The following is a 15192-nucleotide window of genomic DNA, read 5'->3' as shown; positions in this document are numbered from 1 at the left end:
CGCATCATCAGATAAGATCTATAAAAAGGCACGATATAGCTGTGTGGTGTGGAACAGATTCAACAAAGACTCCACACTTCAGCCAATATGGAAACACTTGAGGGCATATAGGGTAAGCACTAGAAGGCTCCAGATACGGTCTGTTGATGCCTCTGTTCAGCCACAAACATGAGGGCGTCTGCCCTATAACTAAACATTCATTCTTTGGAGAATAAAATATAATCAGTGCCAGCTGATGAGCTCATAAAGTCAAAAACCCCCATGTGCACCTGATGGAGGATAAAGAGAGAAAAGAAACACATGCAAGAAAACATGTCAAACCCCTGCTTTCAGGAGGTGGATTCCACCTTCACCCCCACCCCACCCCCATCCTGTGTCTTACCTGTTTTGTTTCTGGGACATGCTCCTGCAGAGAGGGAAGGGGGAAAGTCAATTCTTATCCAAGAGCCTTCCTGGTGGCTTGAACCCAGAGGCGGCTGGAAGACAATGTGGTCTGTTATGTCATTGTTTTGGGTTTTTTCTCTTCCACCCCCTCCCCAATCATTTATTTTTCCCTTAAGCCATTAAACCAGCAAGTCAAATGTAATATCAGGATTCTTTTTCATTCGAATTGAAAGTCACTTTTGGAGACGAAAGTAACTGGCTAAATGACAACGATTTAAAAAAAAAAATGAAGATGCTGGCAACTTGATAAAGTAATGAGCTTCTTGATGAAGGGAAAATCAGGTGGCACGCCGCCAGAAGGCCCAAGTTTGAATTTTAGTTTGTGCACTTGCTAAGTCTAGCATATTGAGCAAGCCTTCTCCCTGCTTCAGTTTCCTCGTGGGCAAAACTGTATCATTTCTTGAGAGTGAGAGAGAGAGAGAGAGAGAGAGAGAGAGTGTGTGTGTGTGTGTGTGTGTCCCTGGCACCTCTACCTCCTGCACTAGGTCGGATCCTGGGTTACACAATGCTCTCTTAGCAACCTGAACCTCTCCCAGGAACGTCAGCTCCTCGGACACGGGGAGAATCTGTGGGTTTTACTGCCCTGAGACCGACGCTTTGTTGAATCGATGAACGAAAGGCTAGGAGCTGCCCTAGGTGTTCTATTACTTGCACAGCCAGGTTTAATGCCCCCGTGAGTCCCACGGGAAAGACGGAACCACCAACGTCAAAGCGCACACGCCCGCAGCGGCCCGCCGCGGTAAGCACAGTCGGAAAGCGGGGTCGGTTCAAAGTTGTTTGCTACAGACGGTTCCTCTAACCGGGCTGGAGTCACATCCTCCGTGGCTCGAAGAGATTCCCAGGGATTTACATAAAGGCAGGGTGAATCACACCGTCGGAAAGCGAGCAGGCGAAGGGACCCGCCCCAACATTCGCCAGGCGGCGCCCAGAGCGCGGCAGGGGTCAGTCTGAACTTTGCAGGAGGCCGGCGCTGCCCCGGCGCGGGGACCCGGCGACCTCTCCAACCAGGGACCGAGCCGCGGCCCTCCTACCCGGCGCCACTCCAGCTCGGTGCCGCCCCCTCCGACGCCCCCGCGCGGGCGCCGCCAGCCCGGCTTCCTCCAGGCCGCTAAGTCCCCGACCGAAGTGGGGCCGCCTCTCCCGCTCGGAAAGAGCCATCGCCGCTTTAAGGGGAAGAGGAGGGGAAGGGGGCGGGGAAGTGGGGGGCGGGGAGCCGCGGCCGCGGAGGGGGAGGGGGATCCCCCTCGCTCCCACGTGGTCCGGGCGCCTGTGAATCGCGCCCGCCCGAGGGTCTCACAGCGAAATACAAAAGCAGCTGGGAAGCGGCGGCGAGGCGAGTTCCCAGCGCGGGGCGGAGCGCCAGGCAGAGCCCCGCTGCCGCGATGGGGCTGAGGCGCCCGGAGCCCCGGAGCCAGCACGCTGCCGGGCCCGCCTCGCCGCCGGGACCCCGGCGCCCGGGCTCGGCTTGAAGCGGCGGCGGCCCCGGCACGGCCGGGGGAGCATGGGCAGGAGGATGCGGGACGCCGCCGCCGCCGCCGCGGGGCTCTGGCTGCTGGCGCTGGGCTCGCTGCTGGCGCTGTGGGGCGGGCTCCTGCCGCCGCGCACCCAGCCGCCCGAAGACCGACTCCCGCGGCGCCCGGCCCGGAGCGGCGGCCCGGGGCCCGCGCCTCGCTTCCCCCTGCCCCCGCCCCTGGCGCGGGACGCCCGCGGCGGCTCCCTGAAAACTTTCCGGGCGCTGCTCACCTTGGCGGCCGGCGCGGACGGCCCGCCCCGGCGGCCCCCGGGCGAGCGCGAGCGACACGTGCCAGCCCGGCGGCTCGGGCCGGAGGGGCGCGCCGTGGTGCACGGGGGCGTCTTCTGGAGCCGCGGCCTGGAGGAGCAGGTGCCCCGCGGCTTCTCGGAGTCGCAGGCGGCGGCGTGGCTGGAGGCGGCGCGCGGCGCCCGGGTGGTGGCCCTGGAGCGCGGCGGCTGCGGGCGCAGCTCCAACCGGCTGGCCCGCTTTTCCGACGGCACCCGCGCCTGCGTGCGCTACGGCATCAACCCCGAGCAGATACAGGGCGAGGCCCTGTCCTACTACCTGGCGCGCCTGCTGGGCCTCCAGCGCCACGTGCCGCCGCTGGCACTGGCCCGGGTGGAGGCTCGCGGCGCGCAGTGGGCGCAGGTGCAGGAGGAGCTTCGTGCCGCACACTGGACGGAGGGCAGCGTGGTGAGCCTGACGCGCTGGCTGCCCAACCTCACGGACGTGGTGGTGCCCGCGCCCTGGCGCTCGGAGGACGGCCAGCTGCGGCCCCTGCGTGCCGCCGGGGGCGAGCTGGCCAACCGCAGCCAGGCGGAGCTGGTGGACCTGGTGCAGTGGACCGACTTGATCCTTTTTGACTATCTGACGGCCAACTTCGACCGGCTCGTCAGCAACCTCTTCAGCCTGCAGTGGGACCCGCGCGTCATGCAGCGCGCCACCAGCAACCTGCACCGCGGCCCCGGCGGGGCGCTGGTCTTTCTGGACAACGAGGCGGGCTTGGTGCACGGCTACCGGGTGGCGGGCATGTGGGACAAATATAACGAGCCGCTGCTGCAGTCGGTGTGCGTGTTCCGCGAGCGGACTGCGCGGCGCGTCCTGGAGCTGCACCGCGGCCAGGACGCGGCCGCCCGGCTGCTGCGCCTCTACCAGCGCCACGAGCCTCGCTTCCCCGAGCTGGCCGCGCTCGCCGACCCCCACGCTCAGCTGCTGCAGCGCCGCCTCGACTTCCTCGCCAAGCACATTTTGCACTGTAAGGCCAAGTACGGCCGCCGACCGGGGACTTAGCGTACCCTGGAGGAAGAGAGAGAGACCCCTGGCTGAGGAATGGCTGATGGGGGAAGGGCCGTCGCTTCGGCCGCCGCGGGGGACCAGCCGGCCAACGCCCAGCCAGTGGCCGGAGCGGGAGGGAGGCCAAAACTTCAGCTTCACCCACCTGCCCCTTTCTCTCCGTCTCCTGCTGTTTCCTCTCAAAGTTCTGGGAGGACGAACTCACCGGGGGAAGAGGTGAACCATTCCTTCCGCCCAGCCTCTGAAAGGATTCTACCCTGTGCCAGCACTGAGTTTGGATCCGAAGAAACGGGCTGCGGAGTTTGGCCCCCGGGTGGCCGTCTCCGTGGGAGATGCATCCCGTTCCTTGGCCCCCGCATTCCCCTTCCGAAAAAGGAAAACTTCTGTTTGAGCCGTTGAGCTAATCCTGCATTTCCTACCAAACGCTGCGCTGGTGGCCCCGGAGCTGGGCTGTGACATTGGCTGGTGGAGCCCCCTTCCTGTGTTCCGCCTTTGTTCCAGCACCGTGATGGTGAGATCACTGTTAGGAGCTGGGGGAAGGCTCCCGATAGGACAAAGAGAGCAGGACCTTCGGAACCGGGGTGGGGGTCCTACAGACCCTGACAATGAGTCTGACTTGTTCCTTACCACTTGTCATTTTGGCCTAAGGGCTACAAATACAGGACCAGCTGTATGCGCTGAGTCAAGTAATGAATTTCTTCTTCCTCCCCCCTCCCCATCGACCAAAATTTTGACAATGATGATGTTCACCAGAAGAAAATGAATTTCATGCACTTTACTTTGTTTTTATTTTAATTTTTTATTAAGAAAAACTTTTTTATTTGACAGAATTTGCCTTCTGTGTATATATGTGCATAAAGTGTTGTAAATATGCTAAACAGACTTATATTTCAATAAAAGGGAGTTTAAAATTTAGAATTTAATTTATGTGGTTTTAAGTGTGGGAGATATCTGATGCCCTACCAGCTTTTTAGAATAAGCCTTAGGGTTTCTCCCTTGTGGATGTGCTTTACAAAACAAAGGATGCATATATATCCCAATTGTCACTATCAGAACTTGGAGAATTAAACAAAGGCAAGAGCAGATTCTCTGTCCTGTTTGCTCAGATGAACCCTAGCGCTGGAAATTTCAGAGTTCAGCATAAAATGTGGGGGAGAGAGAGGAAAGGAAAGAATTCTACTTCCTGGCAAATAAAACTTTAATGTGAAAGGATTTTCACTGCAATATATTTCTATATTAATCAGTTGGCAAATATTGTAGAACCAGATGTGCAGACTAAAATGTGACAAATGCCCCCCCTTTTAAACTTAACTACAGTGGACACGTGTTGCCCATTATTTTCAGCATTGTAATTGCTGTGCATCACAATATGTACAGATAATAAGCTGAACACATACTGCAAATAGGGAGAGAAAGTCATAAATGAACTCTTTTCGTTAAATTCCATTTTATCCAGGAGGTCATAATCTCCAACATCTGGACCTCTCCAACTCTCTTAAGAGTTTTTTTCCCCCCCAGGTACTAATTGCACAGTCCCCTCAGAATAGCCATGGTGAGACCAAGAAAGTGGGCGGTACTTTGTATGTGACCTTTGAATCCTTGCTTTTTGGGGACTTCAAACTCAGAAAATATTTTTGGGTTGTCTTAAGCTCCTTTTTGACCCATGAGGGAAGAGGAGAGGGGGGGTTGGTTTGTGTTTGTTTTAAACCCTCCGGTGTTTAATCTTGACATTTCATTCGATCTCTGGGTCCAAGTGACCTTGCTTGTCATCTCATTTTTATTTAATGACTTTTAACTCCAAGCAACTTTTGTTTACTTTAATAGTTGGTTTATTTGGTGTGCATTTGTAAGCCTAGGGTTTTCTAGACTCCTGAAGATAATTGAATCTCTGTGGGTTCCCCTTCTCACTCCACATTACAACACAGCCCTGCGTAACTTCACTATTTAATATCATCCTTACCCTTTTAGTGCCTTATGCTAAGCCAAATCTTATTTCAGCTGAAAAAAAAAAGTCCATAAACTTTGTGGGATAAGCCAAATTTTTTCATTAGTCCAGCCACAGAATGTACCGATGATGGCAAATACTATCTTCTTTTCAAGATCTTGTTCGTGTGAGACCTCTGATAATTATACCTTTCAAAAAGAAACATTTTCCATTTCTGATGATTAATAACTATATGAGACTTGCTGCCTAAGTCAGCCCAGGCTGCTCCAAGAAAAGGATAAATATTTAGCAACCTGCATTTTTACTCGACATGTTCATTGAGGAAAACGATGAGCAGGAAGAAGTTCAGAATACGCAGGAAATACACCCCGACTCCCACGTAGCATCAGCATCGGTGAGTTCAGGGTCCGCAGCATTCTTTATGTGCCCAAGCCCAGACTTGACCAAACCAGAGCAAGAAACTAAGCATCATTTAAATGGCTGTTCTCAGATTCTTTAGTGAACCATATCTGCCTGTTCGAGAAGTAAGTGTAATTACATAGTGGAGTTGGTAAGGGAACCAAGGCTTAATTACAGAGAACAGGCCTTAACTGTTGCCATTCCTCGTGGATAATCGGTAGGCTATGGCATGGAAAGATCAATTAAAGATTGCCATGGTTAGTGAATAGTGCTAGGGCCAAATCATTTTTCAGATGACGAAAAAAAAATTTTTTTAACTTTCGGGCTACAGCGTGATGTGGAAAGAGTAATGGATTCTGCAGGCAAACTGTATCCTGAATCCTGCCCCTCACCTATTTACTTTCAGCAAATCATTTAACTTAGTTCCCTCATCTATGAAATGGAGATTCCATCAGAGTATTGTGGGATTTAATGTTAACCTATAAAACATAAGGGCATGTAATAGGTACTTAAAAAAAAAAAAACCCTCACTTCCTTTTCATCTTTAAAAAAACCTCTTGGGGCGCCTGGGTGGCTCAGTCGGTTAAGCAGCCGACTTCAGTTCAGGTCATGATCTCGCGGTCCATGAGTTCGAGCCCCGCGTCGGGCTCTGTGCTGACAGCTCAGAGCCTGGAGCCTCTTTCAGATTCTGTGTCTCCCTCTCTTTGACCCTCCCCCGTTCATGCTCTGTCTCTCTCTGTCTCAAAAATAAATAAACGTTAAAAAAAAATTTTTTTTTAAATAAATCTTAAAAAAAAAAAAACCTCTTGCCCTTCTTACAACTTCAGTAAACTTCTACTAATTTTCATCATCAAAGCCAATTCTAGCAGTTTCCAAAGTCAGTTTTTGGTTTTTGAAGTGTGATAATAAATGAATTCAACACAGTACTGAGGTCCCTCTCCCAGCACCATGCAAAGCACCGGATGAGGCCCAGGGCACAGGTTTGATCTCTACATGGGCTTGAGGGGGTGTTTTCTGGACCCAAGCAGATGCCTCACCACCAAAGCAGCTATCCTACAAATATATGAAGGTAATTTTTTTTTTTTTTAAATAAATGGCTTGTCGCAGATCTATCACCACTTCTGGAAAGCATCAGAAAGTGATGAATCTTCGCAAGAACAATCCTCCCCCGATTCCTTCGGCCAAGAGAAAGTAGGCAGTTGACCTTTTCTCCCTGGATTTGGCTATTGATTAATTCACTTCGTCAGTGACATGGTTTCTACACTAATAACAGTACTCACCCTCCTGTCTTCGGATCAGGAAGAAAAACATTATTTTAACACATCTCCAAGCTTCTCAACCTTGTGCAACTAGGAGAGTCCACCAAGGCCTAAAGGTTGACTATGTGGATTAAATGAGTAAATATTTATAATATTCTCAGAACAATACCTGGCACATAGTAAATGCGTTACAAGTGTTTGTTTCTTGATAAGGGTGATCATTCTAAGTCCAAACCAGAAGCACTTTGAATCCCGGGCAGGATCCTCTTTCATAATCCTGCTGTGTCTTTGCAGTCATAGAACACTTTCTGCATGCTTCTATTTCAGCTCGGGAAGACCAGCCAGAGTGCATGAGTCTGGCAGGAATTACCTAAAGCCCACAGTTGTCAGCTGGTTGTCTCCTTTCTGAGAATGCCTTCTATGTGAGTGGTCACAGGCACCCCCTCTTTTTCACAGGGAGGCTGTGATTCTGTTTCTCGAGTGGCTCATCAGCTCCAGGCTGCAGTCAGGGGTGGAATTTTGCACCTTCCGAGCTACCCAACAGTCGTGGATTATCCACGCCTGGCCACTGACGTTTGTCCCTCTACACACCCGCTCCACCTCGCAGAGCCTCAGATGCTGTATGGCGTAAGGTCGGCAGAATTAGTAGTGAAGGAGAAAGGGGAGTCCAGCCGACCCAGAAGCACAGGAATTGCTCCAAAAGGGGACTAGAATGTCAGCTGCCGCAGTATGGAAGCCACAGGGCAAGCGTTGACACCCACCTACTAGTATTCTTCCATCATCAGAGTCGAATGTTAAGGATCTTGGGAGTCAAGAGATCTGGACTACTTCTGACACGCGGTACTTGAGAAAGTCATTTACCCCCTCTGGCTCCAGGCATCTAACCTGGAACAGAAAGCGATTACATTGGCGACTTTCTCATTTTTTTGACCAGAACTCATAGTAAGGCACACACTTTACAGTGTGAACCAACATGTGTACACACACACAGACAACTGAAACAAAAGTTTCTCAAAACAGTATATGCAAAAGGCTTTTAATATTCAATTTTATTCTATCGCCTCCTTGTTTACTTTCCAGTGCTAGCTGTGACCCTCTAAACTGATTTCATACCTCACCCGTGGAGCACAGACTCCACACTGCAAAACACTGAGTTAGACGATGATGGGCAAAGTCCTTTCCAGCTCTAAGACTCCGGAGAAATTTGACTTGTAACCAGTTTATACCACCTACTACAACTTTTCTCCAAAGGGAATACAGACGTCAATGGTGTATAATCTTTAAAAGCAAACGACAAGGGTTTTATTTCGAAACGTAATTAGGAGAACTGCTCAAAATCTTCCAGTAAGTTCTGCCTATAAACACCTTTAAGATCCACTAAATGTGGGAGGTAACTTGCAGTCTGTTCCAACCATGTGTGAGCAAGTAGTGCTGCTTTGGAGGAAAAAAAAAAAATCCTTTGCATCTCTGCCTTAACATGGCCCAAGGACGACTCAAGAGGACAGTTTCTTTTCTGTGTATTCATAAAGATCAGATGTAGGAGTCATAATTTTTTAATGTGACTGTTTTACCAATTTCTCTTTTCTATGTCCTGCTGTGGGGGAAACTGCATTAATAAACTATGTCTCAATGCTGCCTTGCTGGAATTTTTTTTCTCTGCAGGACTCCACCGAATATAGCGAAAGGAATGCTCATTTTTATTTATCTTTTCAACTTTCTTTCCATTTAGGATATGTCTTCCTGGCACTTTTGAAATTTTTCTCTTAATGGCACCCTAATATGTTTAGGAGAATAGAGAACAAATTGTTCATTGAGTACTCACAACAACAAAAAAGAACTCTTTCTCCCCCTGTCTTTGGTGCCATATGGTATCTTTTATGGTTTTAGCAGTTATTTTACACCCTATCCAGAAAAATTAAATAGCTTATGGAACGGGCATTCTTCTAGTACCAGCTTAGAGATTTTACTTTGCTGAGAAATTGTGGGTTAATAATAGAGAAATGTCACTTTTAATTTGATGGTCCTACATCAGGCATTATCTCTGCCTGCTTGCACCCTCCCTCAATGATTTTTTTAAATGCTCATTAAAGAAATTGTCCCCAATCTACAAACGGCCTGGAGAAGCAAGGCGAGTGGGGAATGACCACAGCCATGATTTTCATTTCTTTTTTCTTTTAGTTGTGATGAAACATACATAGCATATAATTTGCCAACTTAACCATCTTTAAATGTGCAATTCAGTGATACTATGCTATCATTGTTGTACAACCATACCATTATTTCCAAAACATTTTCATCATACCAGACCAAAATACTGTCATCATTAAGCAATAACTCTCCAGCCCTCCTCTCCCCAGCCTCTGGTAACTTCTAATCGACCTTCTGCCTTTCTGAATTTGCCTATTCTAGATATTTCACAGAAGCGGAATCATACATGACTTGTCTTTTTGTGCCTGGCTTCTTTCACTTACACAGCCATGATCTTGGTCACGGAGGCAACACGATACCATTTGGGTCTGATTTCCACCATTTAATAAATAGCCCTAGACTTTCAGGTGAATCGATAAACTCATTTTTCTCATCAGGAAAGCAATGGGAAGACTAGATGTTTTCTAGAATCCCTTCCAACTCTAGGAAAATACCATGATTTTATATACAACAACTCTGTAAATAAATTCCATCCCTAACTTCCAATTTCTTTTCTCTGAACATTCAGTAACTTTTTAAGCGCCTCCTTAAAAATTCCAGGCCATGTGCTAATCACTGTGGATTCGGTGGTTAGCAAGATAGGTAAGTTGCTTGCCTTCAAGGAGCTTAGAGTCTAATGAGGAAGCTGGAACATTATCTAGCAGAAACAATACATGATTAATGCTATGAAAAAGGAAAGTACTATGGGACCATGTGGCAGGACTTTGTAAGCTGCTCTGGGAGAAGGTCAAGGAAAGCTTACAAGTTGGTTTTGGATTTATCTTTGAATTTAGGGAAGTCCTGAAGACAAGGAAACTACAAAAAGAGAGATTTTTGTAGTAATTCTAAAGATGTCCTGACGGCAAGACCACAGGGGGGTTGATCTCTAAAGCTTGTCTTGCAGGGTTGATGGAGTCCAATGTTAGTGGTTTAAGTTTAAGGTTTTTGTGCCTCAGGAATGGCACTATGCAATATGACATACATTTAAATATTAATTATCCTGAGGTTGGGTTCAAGGGCAAGGTTATGCTATAGGAATGTATATCATGGGAAAATTACTTCTGTCAATAATAACTCCTTTTTGCTTAACATGTACTAACAAACAAGCCTTTGTGTTAGGCATTTTGCAGGGAATTAGCGATGACTATGGATTGAATATTTATTTTACAGATGTGGAAACTAAGCCTCAGAGAGGTTAAGGTCAAAGAGGTAGGGTTGCTACTTAAAGACAGATCTGTCTAATACCAGAGAGTACATTGTTCTTTTTAGTTTTTCTCTTTTGTCTTCCTTTCTTTTTTTATTCCCTCATTTTTCTTAATATTAGTCTTTTGTAACTGGTTTCTTTTAAGATCTCTTTGTTTTTGGTGTCCTGTAATCTCATGATGTAGTTGGATATGGATTTATTTTTGTTTTTCTCTGATAACATGATGTGTTTCTTAAATCTTATGAGTCTGTTTTTTTCAGTCTAGAAAAAGTCTCAGTCATTATCTCTTCAAATGTTTGATCTCTCTTATTCTTCTATTTTCTCCTTCTAGAAATATTATTGATCACATGTTAGGTCATCTTTCTCTGTCCTCCATGGCCCAAGTTCTAGTACGTGTTTTCTTTTTTAAATTTTAATTTAATTTAATTTAATTTAATTTAATTTAATTTAATTTTTGAGAGAAAGTGGGAGTGGGGGAGAGATGCAGAGAGAGAGAAAGAGAGAGAATCTTTAAGGAGGCTCCACGCTCAGAGTGGAGCCTGACACAGGGCTCAATCCTACAACCCTGGGATCATGACTTGAGCCAAAATCAAGAGTCTGACACTTAACCAACTAAGCCACCCAGGTGCCCCTAGTACATGTTTTCCATCTCTTAATTTTTCTATCCTGCCCTCCAGGTAATTTCCTCAGATCTGTTTTCCAGTTCACTAATTCTCTCTCCAACAGTGTATATAAACTGTTATTTATCCATCCTTGAAGTTTTGTTTTGTCTTTTTTAATTCAACAACTTTATTTTTATTTCCAAAAGTTCTTTTTGCTTCCTTTTTTTAAAGACTCTATTTTTAAGTAATCTCTACACCCAATGTGGGGCTCCAACCCACAACCCTGAGATCAAGAGTCACATGCTTCATCAACTGAGCCAGCCAGCTTCCCCCTTTTTGTTTCTTTCTTTTTTTTTTTTTTTTAAGAAATTGCTCCTTTTAGAGCAATGTTACGTTCATAGCAAAATTAAGCCAAATGTACCAAGGTTTCCCACATACTCCCTACACACACACATTCATAACCAACCCCATTATCACCATGTCCAAAACATAATTTCCCAGCAGACATTTCCCACCAGAGTGTTAATTTGTTACAATTAATGGACCCATATTAACACAGTAAAACCTTGATTTGCGAGCATAATTCATTCCGGAAACATGCTTGTAATCCAAAGCACTTGTATATCAAAGCAAATTTCCCCATAAGAAATAATGGAAACCCAGATGATTTGTTCTACAACCCAAAAATACTCATATAAAAATGATTACAATACTGTAATATAATACAAAATAATAAAGAAAATGCAAAATATAAAGAAAAATAAACAAATTAGCTGGCACTTACCCTTGAAAACCTTCATGGCTGGTGTGAGGGAGACAAGAGAGGAGGGTTGTTGTGTAGGACATTTCACTAAGGGAATCACTGCTGTCTATTGGTTCAATGGAATCTTTTCCTTTTCCTGCACCTTTAACAAGAAACCTTTCCAATGACACTTGCTTTTGCCTCCTTTTGAGGATTTTCGTGGAAATGTGCCATTGCATTGCCATTAAACAGATTCATCGCTCACCCTGCTATAGTCTTGATTCTGGTGGTTGTTATCTACAAAATTTTCCACTGTTTCCTGCATCTTACACTATCTCCCCAATCTCATTTGAAGTGAGGGATTCCTCTGCCTTTTTCTCCTCCTCCTCTGCAGAGGAGATGCAGACGTAAACGTCTTACAAAATCTTGCAATTTTGGCCACTTGCATACCTCATTTGTACTTCTTGATGATTTCCTTCTTAACTTCCACCATAAACATCTCTTTCTTACTGCCTTTCTTTTCAACACTTTTGTGCACGGGGACCATTGTGCACACTCTCATGGATATCGGCTACAGGACAGTATTAATAAACTCTTGTCATATACTGTATGTAATGTAACTGGTAATAAGGCTGCAGAGGAAAGGATCTATATCTGCAGGCAACCTGACCTAGAATGAAGCAAAGCATTCCTAAGCTTACGCTCATATGGAAATGCAAAGGGATGTCCAATGGGGCTTCGAAGTGACAAAAAATACACTCATGCCAGTTGTGGGCACCTTCCAACATTCTGAAAAATCACTGATTTCTGCCAAACACTCCAAGCTGAGACTGACCATCAGAGCATGGGAGACGATCACCTACAATCCCACAGTGAGAGGGGGAGACAGAGAGAGAGAGAGAAAGAAGAACCATTGGCTCAGTTGTGATCATGTGACATTTAGCATCACATGCTACTTGTATTGCAAGACATCGCTCATTTCTCATGTTAAAATTTATTAGAAATTGTTTGCTCGTCTTGTGGAACACTTGCGGAACAAGTTACTTGCAATCCAAGGTTTTACTGTATATCATTATCAAAGTACAGGTTTACATGAAGTTTCACCCTTAGTGTTATACATCCTACGGATTTAAACACACGGACAGTGACACGTATCCACCATGATAGTAACATCCAAATATATAGCTTCACTGCCCTAAAAATCCTTTGTTCTGCATTTTAACTCTTCCCTCTCCTCTGAAGCATGGCTACTGATCATTTTATTGTCTCCCCAGTTTTGCCTTTTCCGGAATGTCATATACTTGGATTCATACGTGAGTAGCCTTTTCAGATTGAATTCTTCCAGTTAATAATATGCAGTTAGATCCCTCCTTGTCTTTTCATGGTTCTATAGCTCATCTCTTTTCAGTGCTGAATACTATTCCATTGTCTGGATTCACTACAGCTTATGTATCCCTTCACCCACTGAAGAACGTCTTGGTTGCCTCCCAGTCTTTGGCAATCGTAAATAAAGCTGCTAGAAACATCCACACACAGGTTTTTGTGTGTACGCAAGCTTTTTTTCTCCTTTGGTAAATACCAAGGAGTGAAATTGCTATGTCAGGTGATAAGATCATATTTAACTTTTGTAAAAAACTGCCAAACTGTCTTCCAAAGTAATATTCAGTTCTTTTTCAAAACTTCCCATTTTTTAGTATTTTCTTCTTTTCTCGTGTTTTCAAAATGCATTCAATCATTTAACGTATTCAATCACTTAAATTAGTCTAGTCTTTGGGGTTCTGGGGTGGTCTGATCCTGTTACTTGTATGTCTCTTGACTTTTGCACATATAGGGTTGCCACATAATATTTAAATTGAAACTTAACTTTTAGATAAACAACAAATAATTTTTTAGTGTAAGTATATTGCAAGCAATATTTGAGATATGCTTGTATAGAAAATTATTTTTTTTCCTAAAATTCAAAGTCACCTAGGTGTCTTGTTTTGTTTTGTTTTCCTAAATCTGGCAGCCTGACTCCCAAAAGCTTCGTATTTTATCATTTCAGAGTGTAAGCCCACACTCATCCAGGCTCTTATCTGTGACACTTGCACATCTGTCCTTCCCAAGAAGTTCCATTCCCTTCTGTCAGGCAACCCAGGCTAAAAGGCATAACGGGCTCACTTTCATATCAATTATTTTGCCCGGAAGTTGAGGTCCCAGACGGGAATGTAAATTTAAGTACTATACATGGATAACATCAGGAGGAGTCTTCCCGGAGACTTTTCTGTTCCCAGACCAGAGTTCAGGCTAAAGACCAGCAATCTTCTCTCACGTTTCCCTTTGCTGTAAGGATAGTTTTGTTGAGGGTCTTACCTTTATGTAGAGTGTTGGAAAGATCCAAAGTCCCCACCCACCCCCAGCTGGAGCACATGAAACACACAAGAACACACAAGAACACACACACACACACACACACACACACACACACACACTCTCAAGGCAGACCCAGTTTCAGTTCACACCTATCACTCTGATTTTGATTCTCTCTTTGTTTTGGACCCCTGGGGATTTTCCTTCCATTTTTATGAGCTCGGCTATGCATTTAAAAAGATGTTTGTTATATTTTATAAAACATTTATAGGTGTTCTATAGAGGGAAGGTTTTTAGGTCATGTAGTTTGCCTTATTGCTGGAGACAAAGTCCACCTGAGCTCTTTCTAAACCCTGTTATCAAATTCTGCTTGCGATAAGCTGGCCCTTACTTGAGGAGTAAATGCCCTGTTTGGTTATTCAGAGATTTCCCTACAGTGGAGACATTTACTTTAATAGGATTTGACCTGAAATAATCCATGAAACAAGTGACCCAGGAGTCAATAACAAATTCTGCTCCGTTTGCCACTAGCAAATTTGAGATATAGGCCAGGAAAATGATTAAAAGGGAAGAAAAAAGGAAAAGCTTGAGAACAAGAGGGCAGGGCAATGAGGAGGGATTGTTAAAAAGAACCACATGTAGTAGAATGGCCAAGGGGCAGCCTTTGCCTCTGGAACACCTAGCCCTCAGATTGACCTTCAATTAGCATTAGAGCAGGAAAAGCAATGCCACATTAAGGCAAAAGAGCACGGGCCTCTGCAGGTGACATTTAGGATTAAAGAAAGGTCAAGTAACTTCAGGGAAAATCACTTGCCGTCTGTAGTCAGCTTCCTGCCTCCGCCACAGCTCCCAGCTATGCAAGGTCCAGCCATCACCACTTGATCTTTGGCTGCTGGACACTGAAGACCCGAGACCCGACTCTGCCAACCTTGTGAAGAAAACAACAACGTGATCATCACACACGAATCTCAACCTTGCACTTCCAGGGGCAGCACGATCAGTTTTGTCATTTAGAGAGACCATCTCTAGAGATCTATTATTAGCAACATCGAAATGCTAATGAAGAAGAGGTTGAGCATCTTTGACTTCTCAAGGCGTCAAGCTAATAAAAGATGTCCTCCAAAATGTTGTTGAATGGCCCCGTTTTCCTCCATGCATTTGCAGTTGGAGACCTATCCAAAGTCTCCCTTTAATATATATTCATGACCCAACTCCAAAGAAAGCGTGTATCCTTTCCAATGCTGTGATCCCGGGT

The 15192-nt window shown here is 45.7% G+C and overlaps 2 protein-coding genes across 2 annotated transcripts in view; one reads left to right on the top strand and one right to left on the bottom strand.

The window, feature by feature from the left end:
- Positions 1 to 2296, bottom strand: part of PAMR1 (peptidase domain containing associated with muscle regeneration 1) — a 158764-nt gene extending 156468 nt beyond the window's left edge. Inside the window, exons 1-2 of the mRNA XM_060606361.2 lie at positions 2188 to 2296; positions 383 to 476 (exon numbers count right to left, since the gene is read on the bottom strand). The gene's annotated coding sequence lies outside the window, so the exon portion shown is untranslated. The remainder of the gene's footprint in view (positions 1 to 382; positions 477 to 2187) is intronic.
- Positions 1678 to 4168, top strand: FJX1 (four-jointed box kinase 1). The gene has a single exon (XM_060606362.3). It carries the CDS (start codon positions 1946 to 1948, stop codon positions 3245 to 3247), a length of 1302 nt encoding a protein of 433 aa, XP_060462345.2. The 5' UTR covers positions 1678 to 1945; the 3' UTR covers positions 3248 to 4168.
- The last annotated feature ends 11024 nt before the right edge of the window (positions 4169 to 15192 follow it).

The sequence above is a fragment of the Panthera onca genome, chromosome D1 (assembly GCF_046562875.1).
Source record: "Panthera onca isolate mPanOnc1 chromosome D1, mPanOnc1 haplotype 2, whole genome shotgun sequence".
In the NCBI taxonomy this organism is placed as follows: Eukaryota; Metazoa; Chordata; class Mammalia; order Carnivora; family Felidae; genus Panthera; species Panthera onca.
This window is presented reverse-complemented; position numbering and strand designations above follow the sequence as displayed.

Coding starts and splice junctions, on each gene's coding strand:
- FJX1 (XM_060606362.3), top strand. CDS start 1,946: ATGGGCAGGAGGATGCGGGACGCCGCCGCCGCCGCCGCGGGGCTCTGG.